The sequence below is a fragment of the Canis lupus genome, chromosome 1 (assembly GCF_048164855.1).
Source record: "Canis lupus baileyi chromosome 1, mCanLup2.hap1, whole genome shotgun sequence".
NCBI lineage: Eukaryota > Metazoa > Chordata > Mammalia > Carnivora > Canidae > Canis > Canis lupus.
The window spans coordinates 45,917,885-45,932,306 of NC_132838.1; the positions used below are offsets into that span (position 1 = coordinate 45,917,885).

General features: G+C 38.7%; 2 protein-coding genes across 2 annotated transcripts in view; one reads left to right on the top strand and one right to left on the bottom strand.

Annotated features, from left to right (window-relative positions):
• The window catches only part of TFB1M (transcription factor B1, mitochondrial), a 70,372-nt gene that overhangs the window by 13,458 nt on the left and 42,492 nt on the right, over positions 1 to 14,422 (bottom strand). The window lies entirely within an intron of this gene.
• CLDN20 (claudin 20) lies at positions 158 to 6,314 on the top strand. The gene is made up of 2 exons (XM_072828626.1): positions 158 to 440; positions 3,417 to 6,314. The coding sequence occupies exon 2, from the start codon at positions 3,521 to 3,523 to the stop codon at positions 4,178 to 4,180; it is 660 nt and encodes a 219-aa protein (XP_072684727.1). The 5' UTR covers positions 158 to 440; positions 3,417 to 3,520; the 3' UTR covers positions 4,181 to 6,314.

Genomic DNA, 14,422 nt, shown 5'->3' on the forward strand with positions numbered 1-14,422 from the left:
GATCTTCCAACACAGATAAAAATTCAAAAATAAATTATAACTGTGGGCTAAAACATAATATTAAAGGAAAAGAAAGCCTTTTTGTCAGCACCCAAATAATTCCTCCTCTGTATACAATGACACAAAAGCATTTTCAGCTTTCAGGTTTCGACAAATCCTGTTGTAACAACTCCCTCCCTTCCCCGCCTCTCCTTTCTTAATTCTCCCACAGCTCAAAAAATGAGATGGAGAACCTGGTATTTATCTTCTAGCACCATCAGCAATTTCTACCTCCGATTTCCATGGTGCTCTTTATCTGCAAGTTTACTTGTTGGAGCTTTGTCACTAATACTCAGAAGCTGTGAGATAAGCCTCATGTGTGTAGCTTCTCCTCATCATACAGCTAATTTGAAGACAACTGACAGAAGGGAGTTAAGACACTGAAGGCTACTGGCAAAAAGGTATGGAAAATGAGAAGCTTCTATAACGCTCAGAAACATAGAGACCTTTAAGGATTCATTTAGCTTGAATTAGAAGCTGTAAATCTGTTTTTTAAATTTTTGTTATAAATAAATCTTGTCTGCAAAACTGACTTTACGTTTTAATGAAATCCATTCCAGACTTTCTGTTGGCAAATAGTTAAAAAAATTAACATTCATAGTTCTGTTCTGTGTGCAGTCAGTATGTTTTAAAACTATAAGAGACTTCTCTATTTGGAACTAAGTTTTTACCTGTGACCCCATTGCTTCTGCTTACTTTCAGAGCATTTCACCACCACCACCACCAGCGAAACAAAGTATGCTTTTATTCTGCATCAGATAGAAATTGAGAGAACAGGCCACAAACTGTATCATACTTGTGGCTGGAAAGGAAAAAAAAAGACTTCATAACAATAGCTAAGATGCCAGTATATTTTTACAAAGGAACAGAATAGTGACTTTCATTGTGGAGGACAAATTCTTTCTGCATAAGTTCTCTGTGCAGAAGAAAGCATTTAAAATCCAATATTCAACAGTAAGCGAGCACTATGCGAACTGAATGCAATGTCATATTGTTTACGCTGATTTTGGCTGTCTGTAATTTATCACTGCCAGTACTTGTTAATTAAGATGAACAAGCTGTCTGCAAGCCTGAATTACACTGAAATTTATAAAATGTATTGGTTAATGGGAAGAAAAAGGTTATAATTGGGAAGCTGAGCATAGACTGATCAACACATAAAGGTTACTCAACCACAGTAAGAAAAAAAGAGAAATGAGATGCTCTTAGAGAATGTTAACAGCAATCTCGACGTTGAGGAAACTCTAAGCTGAAAATGGTCTGGGAAGGCAGTAATTTAGTGAACTGGCTGGAGTCTGAAATGTTAAAACCCAAACCTGAAAACAGCTATTACGAAACTATAAGCACGCTTCATTTTTTTCTAGAATCTTTAACTTCTATTTTGGTCTCAGATATGAAAAGAAATTTGGAAAACAGAAAAGAAATGAACTATATGGTTGCACACAAAGCCTAAGTACTCTGATGTGTATATCAATCTGATACTTAAGAATTTAAAATTTCAGGAAAACCTCCCCTAAAATTGTTGCATTTTAAGACTGCAAACAAAAATAGAACAAGGGAATTTAGACAGCCCAGGGTTTTTAACTTCTTAGAGAACCAATGTTTTAACTACGTTAAGTATGTACTTTTAATACAGGCATAGATTAGAATTACTTCAGATATTTTATAGAAGCCAGGCATCAACCTCCTTGCGTGAGTCTATAAGGCTAAGCCATTTGTCCTGTTAATGCCGTCTCAAGTGGGTTCTTTTCTTGGTGGAACAGGGAGTGAATGAAGTTGATAGTTAATGGTGCTTTCTGCCTCCAGATGTAGCATTTTCTCTGCTTCTCGGGGGAGTACACAGAGAGGCTCTCACCAAGGAATACTGGGGTAAAGGTGGGGAGAGGCGGAAGACCAGGGCATTGCTGCTGAGAACCTGTGCGGCACAGGGTGATCTGACCACCTCAGAGTCCTTCCTAATCTGAAAAAATGATGCACAAATTTATATCTACAGTTTCTTTCAGCTCTAAGATTCTACGAAAATAAATCAGCTCAATGAAGAGAGAAATTTCAAACACCATTATCAATTGTCACATGACATGAAACAAATATACCGTGTCAATTATAATTTGTAGAGTACTTTCCATGTGTTAGATATTGTTCAAAGCCCTTAAAATACATTTAACTCTTTGATATGTAAATAATCCTCTCCATTTTTCATAAGAGAATACTAAGGCACAGAGAGGTTCTGGAAAGCTAAGAATTGACCCCAGTGTTCTGGATTCAGAGCCCATACTGCCTTTTGTGAAAATATATGTGAATCGTGGTAGAGCCACTCTAATACATCATTTAAAATTAAAATTAATACAGAAACATAAAAAAGCTGTTATTTCTGTATTTCAGAAACCACTGTATTTCTTTTTAAGGCAGGGTATATTACCAGGTGAAAGCAGAGCCAAGCCACAAATTCAGTGCTAAATCTTTTGTCTCTTCTTAAAAAAAAAAAAGTTACATTATTTTTTATATCCTTTCATATACAACTAAATGATGTGATTATTTCTGGCATGTACTCTCAAGATTCAATGTCATTACTTCTGAAGCCTTCAGAATAACCGGTTTTACAGCAGACTACACTTCATTTGGGTCAGGGAATGATTTTGGTCCCAACTAGACAGGATCTCACATTCTCACAAGCAAAGGACAGTGGCTTAATTGTTCCAGTTTTGAGTATCTTGTACCTGAAGTGAAACGAGTGTTAACCTAGATAAGGATTTTGCAGAAGGTTATTAACTGGAAATTAGGGATAATCATGCCTATGGCTTTGCCTTCTTTCCACGGATTTCCTTTCCTCCTTAAGTAAGTACTTCACTTGGGTCATGTGTCTGGCTCATGGTGAGTGCTTAATAATTTTTTTAATGAAATCATTTTTTGATGCTTGAAACTTTTCTAATATGTATTTATAAATCATTTTTAAGAAGTGAGCTTAAACACTTTCTAATTAAAATACTCTGTAGGTCATAAGGAAGAAAAGAAAGTGTTAAAAACCTGTAATACTATTAAAATTCTTATTAGATCCTACAGCTGGAATTTGATATGCCAAAATCTCCTAACAAGGCACACTGTCCACACTACAGACAACTTCAGCATAGTTCGAGTTTTAAAAAGAACAAGTGGACAGCTCTTTCCTTTATGCCATGTATCAAGCACCACCCATCCACAAACAGGAGAATGGCAGCCGCAGCCTCTGAGAGCCTGGTGGGAGCTTTTCTCCTAGGCTAGAGTGTCCTCATCTACTCTGGGGTCAATTCAAATGTGTTCTCTGCTCCCACTGTTGGTGGAATTGGAAGCCGTTTTGTTTATGCTTTCTTTCAATCCTGATTTTTGTCTTCTTTCCCTAGCCTTTGTTACTTGGTTCTCTGCTGCACAGATATAGCTATAATTTTGATCAAGGGCCATCATAATCAAATACAGGGTCACCGTGGACAAAGATAAAGGTGACGTCATGGCATCAGCAGGGCTCCAGCTCCTTGCTTTTGTCCTGGCCTTATCTGGAGTCTCTGGAGTGCTCACAGCCACTCTGCTGCCTAATTGGAAGGTGAATGTGGATTCGGGCTCCAACATCATAACAGCCATTGTACAGCTTCAAGGGCTTTGGATGGACTGCACATGGTACAGCACCGGTATGTTCAGCTGTACCCTGAAGTTCTCCATTCTGTCCCTCCCCATCTACGTGCAGGCTGCACGGGCCACCATGGTCCTGGCGTGTGTTCTGTCTGCTTTGGGGATCTGCACTTCTACAGTAGGAATGAAATGCACTCGCTTAGGAGGAGACAGAGAAACAAAGAGTCATGCTTCTTTTGCTGGAGGAGTCTGTCTCATGTCTGCAGGGATCTCTGGTTTGATACCAACAGTGTGGTACACAAAGGAGATCATAGCAGACTTTCTCGATCTGACAGTTCCAGAGAGCAACAAACATGAACCTGGAGGAGCCGTCTATATTGGATTCATTTCAGCCATACTGCTGTTTGTCTCTGGCATGATTTTCTGCACTTCCTGTATTGAAAAGAATCCAGAAGCTTGGCTCTATCCACCCAAGCAGCAACATATCCCCGCCACACAACTAGAGGGCAATTCAGCATACAACCTGAAAGATTATGTGTAAATAACTGTGTAATGCATGTGGAATTTTTAGCTGCCTTCTGTGACTTATGTCTTCTTATTTTAGGGAAAAAATATAAATGAGGTCATTTAAGATGCCGACAAATTATTGTGTACAATTACATATCTGTTTTAAGATTATTTTTCCATTACTATTTTCATGTTTATCTAAGGGTTTATAATTGAGAGAAGTTCTGTTATATTAAAGCAATTAATTGGTGGCTTTTCCCCCCCCTTTTTAAGATAAACTGTTGATGTATCTTCCGAATTGTTACTGAAATGGATTTTATAAAAGAACTAAATTGCCAAGTATAAAAAACATCTTTCTCTGGTGTTGATCTAGGGTGTCATCTGCTTTTGTGGTCTGTCTGCAACACCACAGTGACTTTCTCCTCTTTTCAAGCCCCACTGTTTGAATCTAAGGGAAAGAAGAAATGTCCACCTTTCTTAGATGTTGCCCAAAATAGCCTCCCCAAGTTCCCACCTACTGTGACCTCTCTGCTTCCTTTTTCATTTTAGAAATATCTGTGTCCAGGTGTGGAAGCCAACAACAGGATATTCAAAGATTAGGTAGGCAGAACAAAGGAAAAAGAAATTGCTAAATGCTACCATAACAAAGCAAAACCAAACCAAATGCAAACTGATGCCTCTAGGACTTTAAAACATTAGGTACAAAGTAAGTGAGAATAAACAGTTTGCTTTAGGATGCTCAAGAAGTGCCGTCTTCTGCTGCTAGCAAGAGGATGCTCCAGATTAAGTTCATTGATCCTACAACAATTCAGATCCCTTCACTTCCCTCTCATTTAACCTCTCACGGATTACTATTAGGATGATAAAAGTTACTTTCAAGTTGTCGTTTTTGTTGTCATGTTTGATTCACGTTAACAAAAACACTGCTGTTCTCAAATGAACTGTTTCAATTAGTTACTAGAATTATTTCAAAGTATAAAGAATGTTTTTAAAAATATAAATTATGACACATAATTCAAATATCTTAACAAGAAAACAAAACCTGGATTTTCAAATGTGCAAAGGGGACACTGCACACTGTTGTTTCTAATAATTCATGCAATTTAAACTTAGTCATTGTTCACCATGTACTGGCGAAGGGGGTAAAAAGGACTATTTTCTTTGTGTATTAGTAACTCGGGAAGTGAGAAGAATATCTTTTATATGGGTACATATTTTTCATTTGTGCCTAAGGAAGTAGAGACTAAAATATCTTATACCTACTTTACTTATTCTCTTTTGCAACAATGTCATTAGCTACTAGTAGAATAGCTAGGGATGTCTGGGTGGCTCAGCGGTTAAGCATCTGCCTTAGGCTCAGGAGGTGATTCTGGAGTCCTGGAATCAAGTCCCGCATCGGGCTCCCTGTGCGGAGCCTGCTTCTCCCTCTACCTGTATCTCTGCCTCTCTCCCTCTCTTATGTCTCTCACGAATAAATAAATAAAATCTTAAAAAAAAATAGAATAGCTAAAATGAAGAGGTACTATTTCATATGAGAATTAGGAAAAGACTAAACAAATTTAAATAACTGAAGTGTAGATTCCTTTTGGATGATCAAAATATTTTCTAAATAAATGTCATACTAAAAATAACTGATAAAAATAATATTTTTATGCAAATTAATGGGACAGGATTGCTTTGACACCTATATGGCTTTCTCATTTGGCTTAATGATCCTTGCTTTATATGTAGTTTATGTATCCCACAATCCTATACTAAAAGTTTAGAGTATATATTCTACAAAAATCTATATGTACTTCAAAAAATAATTTTTATTTAGTTCTGGAATGTTTTCTTAAATAGACACAGGAATGTTTTGAACTCCAGAAAAGCAGCCATTTCATATAAATAATGGCCTAATTCTATCCAGACTGGACACAGCATTGAGCAAATGGTTTGAGTCCCTCCATCCCTGTAGGATTCCCCCCTGATGCATGCCTCCACCTGGAATCCTCCTACACTTACCCTCTGCCTGCCCAAGCTATGATTCATCTTTCAGGGTTCATGCGGAGTCTCCTTTGTGAACACAATCCTGACTCCTTGAAGAAGTTTGCTGTTTCCATCTCTTTACTCTCAGAGAATGCTCTATTATAATAAATTAACGGTTTACATGATTGCATTTCCAAGTAGACTATGAGACAAGTGTCTTTTTTTACCTTTGTATTTTCAGTGACTTGCCAAAAGTGTTTACAAGGATATGCCAGTCCTATTTCAGTCCTTTGAATAAGTATACTGACTGGTTTAAAACTCAGGATGGGGCAGCCCAGGTGGCTCAACGGTTTAGTGCTGCCTTCAGCCCAGGACCTGATCCTGGAGTCCTGGGATCGAGTCCCATGTTAGGCTCCCTGCATGGAGCCTGCTTCTCCCTCTGCCTGTGTCTCTGCCTCTCTCTCTCTCTCTCTCTCTCTCTCTCTGTCTCTCATGAATAAATAAATAAAATCTTTAAAAAAAAATCTCAGGATGACTCTGGGCAGCAGGTACTATTCTTAGTACCTAGGGAAACTGAGGCAGAGACACGTACATTCCCTAGCTTGCCCAAGTTCTTCAGCTAGTTAAGTGGAGAGATGGGATTTAACCTGAGGGAACCTGGCTCTCAAGTCAGACCAGGTAGGGGACAAGGTTACACAGGGCACAAGGCTATACAGTACATATTACTGAATCTAAGTCTTGGTTTGCTCATGTGAAAATGAAAATGAGGATAAAACAGCACCTACTCACAGGCTGTGAGGATTAAAAGAGAGAAAATGCACACAGCATGTGGGAGGAGGGTAAGCACACAATGCCCAGTGGTTCCTGGTCTAATCCAGAGGTTTCCAACTGGGGGTAGGTGGAGCCTGCAGAGGACTCATGGCAGCAACTAGAGACATTTCTCGTTGTCACAACTGGGGTAGTGGTACTGAAATATAGTGGGCAGGGGACAGAAATGATGTTAAATATCCTACAATGCACAGGCCAGCTCAGACAACAAAAAATTTTCTGGTTGAAAACATCAATGGTGATAAGGTTGAAAAACCCTGGTCTAATTTATCTGAATATATTTAAACATTTTTTTTTTTTTAAATAAGAAGTTACCAAAACCAACCCAAAGGAAGAAAACACCAGAAAGCCCCAAAAATATCATGCTTATTTTACTTTACTTAGGGAGCAGATATGTGTGTATATGTATATATACACACATAAATATATATATTTATGTATATATCTGACAGAAAGAATCAGCAAAAAGGTAGACAATGAGCTAAGTCAGGAAAACTGGGTACCCTAAGAGTGGATAGATTTAAGAGAAATGTAAGTGATGTCAGAAAGTGGTAACTAGTGGACTCGTTGTGTGAGTAAACGTGAAGGGAGTGCCCTCAGAAGTCCTCCCAGTGATGCCTGCCCAACATGGACAGGGGAGGAGTTAATCAGTCAGCACATGACATACACATGTGTAGGAGCAGCCTGGGGTATGTAGACAGAACTTCAATTCTAGATTCAATGTTTTCTCATTACATTCCTTTTATTACCATATTTTTAGCTCCATAGCTTCGGCATAAATTAACTTTACTGACTTTTGAGGATTTGTATCCTAGCCTATAATCTTGCAGAATCTGTTGCATATCTCTTCATTATTTCCAATGACTTTTTTATCCACTTAATTGTACTTTATACATATATAAAAGTATCACCTCCTTGGATTTATAGTATTTCTTGTTTATTTTATTCTGCAGTAGTTATTAAAACATAACTACATACTACGATAAATTTTAATAGTAAATACCCTGTTTCTATTCAACACTTACTTGATTTTTAAGGAAGACTCTGGTACTTTTCTACTTATAAAATTGGTTTTAGTTTACACATTTATTTTTATTTTAGACTCATCTACTTTCAAAAAGAATTTAGGCTACTTACAATAAAATTCCTGGCATAGTAAGTGCAAAGACAACCATAAGAATGAAAGACTAAAGTTACAAAGAGAAGGAAGAGAGAAAAAATGCAATTAAATAATCCTTGTTGAAGTTACTAAAGGAATTAAATATGAAACTCAAGTCTAGAACTTCCAGGCAGCCAAAGCACAGGTCACACAAAGAATCTGACAGCTCTGTCTATGGGCAGACACCCAAGAGGCTGCTGTAGTGCCTTGCCCAAACTCTCACTGGGCTGTGCATCCATCCCCTAGCTGCTGTGAGTGCAAGGTGCTAATGGCTCACAGATCTGGATTTGCCTCCCTTGGTAGGTTAGGGCACCGCTGCTCCTAGGAGGTGGCCATGAGCCAAGGGCTGCTCCCCTGACTGACTCTGTGGGATAATTTGTGCCCCAGAGCTCCCCTTCTCCCCGCCACCCTTTGATCTGGTGGGACCAGGCTGAAGCTAGTCTCTAGGCAGAAAAATATCCCTGCTTAGCTTTTCCCCCCTTCCTTTAATCTGTTTCCCATACTACTTTTTTTTTTTTTTTTAAAAGATTTATTTGACAGAGAGAGAGAACATGTGTGCACAAGCAGGGGAGTGGCAGGGAGAGGGAGAGGGAGAAGCAGGCTCCCTGCTGAACAGGGAGTCTAATCCAGGGCTGGATCCCAGGATCCTGAAATCATGACCTGAGCCGAAGGCAGACACTTAACTGGCTGAGCTACCTAGGCACTCCCTCCTCACCCCAACTACTCTTCTGAGAGTAGTTTCCTAAAAATTCATACCTCAATCTCTGATTCCACAAAACCAGACCTAACACAGAAGAGTATTAGCTAAGCAGAAGAACTTAAGTCTTCTGACCTTATGGCCAAAGGATTCTCAAATACAAGATAACATACAACAAAAATATGAACCTTAATATCAGATTTTGAAAAACACAAAGGCATGAAAAATAGTTTTCTTATGTGGATCCACCCATTTTACTAAGATCAAGATTATTTCACATAGAAGTCAAGGCCTCAGAGCACCTAGGTGGATCAATGGTTGAGCATCTGCCTTCAGTACAGGTCGTGATCCCAGGGTTCTGGGATCGAATCCCGTATCAGACTCCCCACAGGAAGACTGCTTCTCCCTCTGCCTATATCTCTGTGTCTCTGTGCCTCTCATGAATAAATCAATAAAATCTTAAAAAGAAAATTAAAAAAAAAAAGAAGTCAAGGCCTCGATAGCTGTCAGCAAGGATAGTTAAAAGCTTCTGAAATGTGATCCTCAAAGGTCAGGCATGGATGCCTCAAGTCCTGACCTTTTCTTTATAATGTCATGGGTGTGTCATCAATTCATCTAAAATTGTACTGACGATATGCTTTAAATCTGTACCATGTTTATGGATGACTTGTTGCATATGCAGTACTCTTAATACATAAAATTAGATATAAACTATATAAAGGTCTTAAAAAATAAAATCTATACAGCTATTTCAGAATATACCAACTTAGTCCATAAAATATTTGCTTATAATCATAACTACCACATTCCACTGACCACCTCCAAATGCGAGATACTCACATTACTTCACACAGATTATCTCTATTTCTCAAAACAATCCTTCAAGGATGACATTATTGTATCAACTTGGGATAGGTTCAGTCTATTAACCTGACCAAGTTCTAATAACTAAGAACATTCGAATTCCAGTAGATCTAGCTTCCTTTGAAATACTTCTAGTTTTTCTACTAAAGTATGCTGCTTCTATTATGCTAATCAAAAGAGCCAGTTGAAATTCTCATTTTAAAGTGACTTCCCTACTACGTCTGAGTATAGTGGTTAGACCTAAAGCCTATCCATTCTGTTGGAAGTATGTTAAATATTTATTTTATTTGAGAGAGAGAGACAAAGAGTGTGAGGTGGGGAGTGGCAGAGGGAGAGAGAGTTTCAGAGCCCAATGTGGGGCTCAATCTCACAACCCTGAGATAATGACCCTGAGAGCATGACCTGAGCCCAAGCCAAGTTGGATGCTTAACCAGCTGAGCTACCCAGACACCCCTGTTGGAAGTGTGTTAGGTTATGAGCCCCATGACCATAATTTTTAAAGAAAAAAATGACACAGAATTTTGAGGTTTTAGCTAATAGCTTAGTAGTTCTCAAACATGACTAATGTGAAGATCAGCTTAAAAAATTACTGCAGAATCCCAGAAATATGTGGATTCTCAGGGGTATAAACATGTCAGCTTGAAACAAGTTTTATTTTTCATGGAAGGATTTTTTAGTCATGAATATGCACTGCAAAAGAAATATTTTGTCTTGTCATTGGTAAAATCATTTTATTAACTCAAAAGTGAAAAGGAAATACACAATTTTAAAATTCTAACTTAAATTCTATATACTACAAACTCTAGGAGATTAAGACACATAGAGTAAGCCAATTAGTCTAATTTTATGACTCTAAGAGGTTGCATTTTCCGTAGATAGAAAAGAATTTGGGGTTCAAATTTTGGGGACAGTACTAGAGAAGTTAATGAAAGTAACAAGTTAAGTAATAATTTAGGTCAAGTAGCCAAAACAGGATTGTTACAGTTTCCTGGAAGTAAAAGTTCTGTTATTAAAGCTTGATTGTAAGTTAGTCTAAAGACCAATAAACAGTGGATTACAGATTCTCATAGGAAAAAAATCCAAGGTGGTTATAAATAAGTTCTTCTTGAAATACCACAAAAGTCCTCATATCTAATTCTCAGGGTTGGTTGAGAATACTGAATTTTAGTAAATTTTTTTCAGTATTGATAGAGAATTAACCTCCTTCTCTCAATTCCCCAACGAACCTGCCTGTACTTCTATTTTAGCACTTAGCATATTCTACTTGTGTTGTAGTTAGCTGTGTTTATAACTTTCTCTTCTTGTGTATAGAAAGGTTTAGCCAAAGGGACAGCCTTATATTGTTATTTTATATTCTCTATAAAATTCTTCCCCTTTCTTACTTAAGAAAATAAAAATTTAAAAAATTTGCTCAATACAACTATCAGTCAAATATTTTCTGGCTTTCCTCAGAGTATTCCTGCTCTGCTCTATAATGGTAAAACTACTTCAGAGCAGCAGAGAATTCTTTTATGTATTTTTATTTATTTTTTAAAAGATTTTATTTATTTATTCATGAGAGCCACAGAGAGAGAGGCAGAGACACAGGCAGAGGAAGAAGCAGGCTTCCTGCAAGGAGCCCAGTGTGGGACTCGATCCTGGATCCTGGGATTATGCCCTGAGCTGAAGGCAGACACCCAACCGCTGAGCCACTCAGGTGTCCCGAGAATTCTTTTAGAACCAATATTTAATCATTTGATTTACTGTTTTGCTTTATCATAATTCATTCTTTCTCCTCCTTGACAACTGCTTTACTAGATTACAAATAAACTCCCTGCATGTAATATTTATAATATGATGAAAAGCATATAAACAAAATTGCTGTGAATGTTTAATTTGCCAAAAAGCAAACATCCCTCAATAAAGTGAACCAAAAATACAGCTAGTTTTTTTCTAAATATTTTCATGGGGCCTTAATCCTAAAGGAAGAAACATTTAATCAACTAACTACATGTGTATCTTCCCCAAGATCAAAGACAAGGTTGGTAACAACCTCTAAACACAATCAAATGCCCTCAACTATAATGAAATCAATGAAAAACAGTCCATTAAAAATATTCTAAAATCCTCTTTAAGAAGTCTTTGGTAAAATTTAAACAGCTTAAAGACTCTGGGTTAGGGATCCCTGGGTGGCGCAGCAGTTTAGTGCCTGCCTTTGGCCCAGGGCGCGATCCTGGAGACTCAGGATCGGATCCCACGTCGGGCTCCCGGTGCATGGAGCCTGCTTCTCCCTCTGCCTATGTCTCTGCCTCTCTCTCTCTCTCTCTCTCTCTCTCTCTGTGACTATCATAAATAAATAAAAATTAGAAAAAAAAAAGACTCTGGGGTTATGGTAATAACCCTAACTATAAATGCCTAAAAGTAAAGATCTTGGTTTCTGATATATTTGGATCTGACACTATTCAAAATGCTATATACACACACACGTGCGTTATAAGAAGAAAGAAAACTATATGGTTGACTGATTTTCTTCATTACAATGGCCACCTGTTCTAGGACAGAAAATACCTGAAAGCACAAATATGTTAAATCTGATGATGACCTAAAAGATATCTCCAGTCACCGAATTCTGTCTAGGATCTAATAGGATCTATTATTTTGGAAGAAGTCATTTATAATGTCTGAGACCTTGAAATACTAAAGGTAGGTGGTACTGAGAATGAGTTCTCTGAGCCAGACTTAGAAAAAGTTGAAAACACTCTGTTCTGTAAGTGGAAGATGAACTGAATTCCTTCAGTCACCCAAAAGCTCAGCTAGATGTGGTAGACAACATGGCAGAGGTAATGGAAGGTGGTAGCAGATGGGGACTTCCCAGACCGTGCTTTAAGATGTACATATAGGTCTAACTTTATTGTTTGGGGCCCCATTCTAAATATATAATCTATATCTAAATCTAAATAATACAATTTTTTTACATACTATCTACTTTCCTTAATATATCTCAAATGACATAAGGGAAACTTTACAAGAGTTTCACCAAGCAAGGAGAAATCTGTTCCTCATCAGTTATAAACTCCCTGAAGGCAGACTCCATGTCTGACTGGGATGACCCCCAACTTCCCCACCTTACCCCACCAGCCACCCTGCCTAGCTTTGCCTAGCCTGGGCCTTTACATGCCGTAGCTGCTCAATACACATTTGACAAAAAAGATGGAATTTTATAATACATGTCCTGTAGTGACTCATCCAGTAGTAGTAGTTTTACTAAAATAGACACCACTTTTATTTTGGGCAGAGAAACTTTGTAATTAACATGCTTCTGTAATTAGCACATAATATTAACAACCTAGTTTAATATCCAATTATTTTCCACAGATGATTAATCACAAGTAACACTGCCAAAATAGGGTCTTTCAAAAAAGTGGAAAAAGGAGGACAGGAAGAAGACAGTAGAGGAGGAAGATCCTGAGCTCACCTCATTCCATGGACACAGGAAGATAATAGCTACATCAGTGCAACTAACTCTAGAAATGACCAGAAAACCAGCAGAACAGAGCTTCCAGTGAATCACAGACAGGATGCAACACTGGAAAGGGAGGGAGGATCAGAGATACAGCTGGGAACCAAATCCCGAGGGAGACTAACCACAACGAGAGGGACAACACAAGCACAGAGAAGCCAGAGGATCAGACCAGACACCAGGCACCCCAGGCACTGGGAAGCCAAGTACCTATTGTATCTGGCTTTGAAAACTAGTGAGGCTTAATTTAGGGTACTTTAAAAATCAGTGGGAAAAAATAAAAAATAAAAAAAAATAAAAATCAGTGGGATTAACTTCAGGAAAGTAAGAGGGCATAAGAAACGAAGTACCCACTCTTAAAAAGCCAGTGTAATAAATAACTCCACCCAAAACACAGCACAAAACCAGCAATTTGAAAAGTGCCTATGGTACACATGAAGGAGACTTACTTACTAATCTCAAAATGTTCACGAGTGGGACAAGGATCTTCAGAAGACTCTCTGAGAACAAAAGTGCTGGCAGACAACACTTCTCTTTCTCTCTCTCAGCCTAGATAGCTGGCCATTTGTGGAAAACAGCATTGATACTGTTCACCTGTCTAGCTAGCACTGCATGCTTCTCCCCCCTGTTCATCTGGCAGACTGGCCCCATCTAACCTGGCTGCCCTGGCAGTCATCCCTCCCAAGTGACTCTTGCCCTATGACACACAGCAAACAGCCCTGGCAGGTAGTGGGACCACTCCACACTGACTTCTGCCCTGGCAGAGGGAGAGATAACCCCACACAGCATTATGTCCAGTTCTAGTAGTTGAGACTTTTAGCTGGCTACATAGGGACAAAGTCCTACCACTCAGCATGCCCACAGCTGTGGCAGAGGCTGACTGCAAATGCCTAGTATGACTACTGATCTTGCCCACCTACAAGCCCATGTAGTCTTCAGAGAGACCCCTTGACAATGCAAGGACTGAACCCCATCCAGTGCACCCACAGCATGCAAAGTGGATCACTACAGCTGACTGGGCTGAAGACAGACATGGCTCAGCCACAACAGCATGGCATATGCAGTCCATACAGGAAACCTCCCTCGAGCACCTGCTCTAGTGACCAGGAGGCACCATATGACTTCTACACAAGGCCATTATTCTTAAGACCATGAGATTTGACTGACCTCCCTAATCCACAGAAACAAAGAGAAAACTAGACAAAAATGAAGAGACAGGAATATGTCTCAAATGAAAGAATGGACAAAAATCACAGCAGAA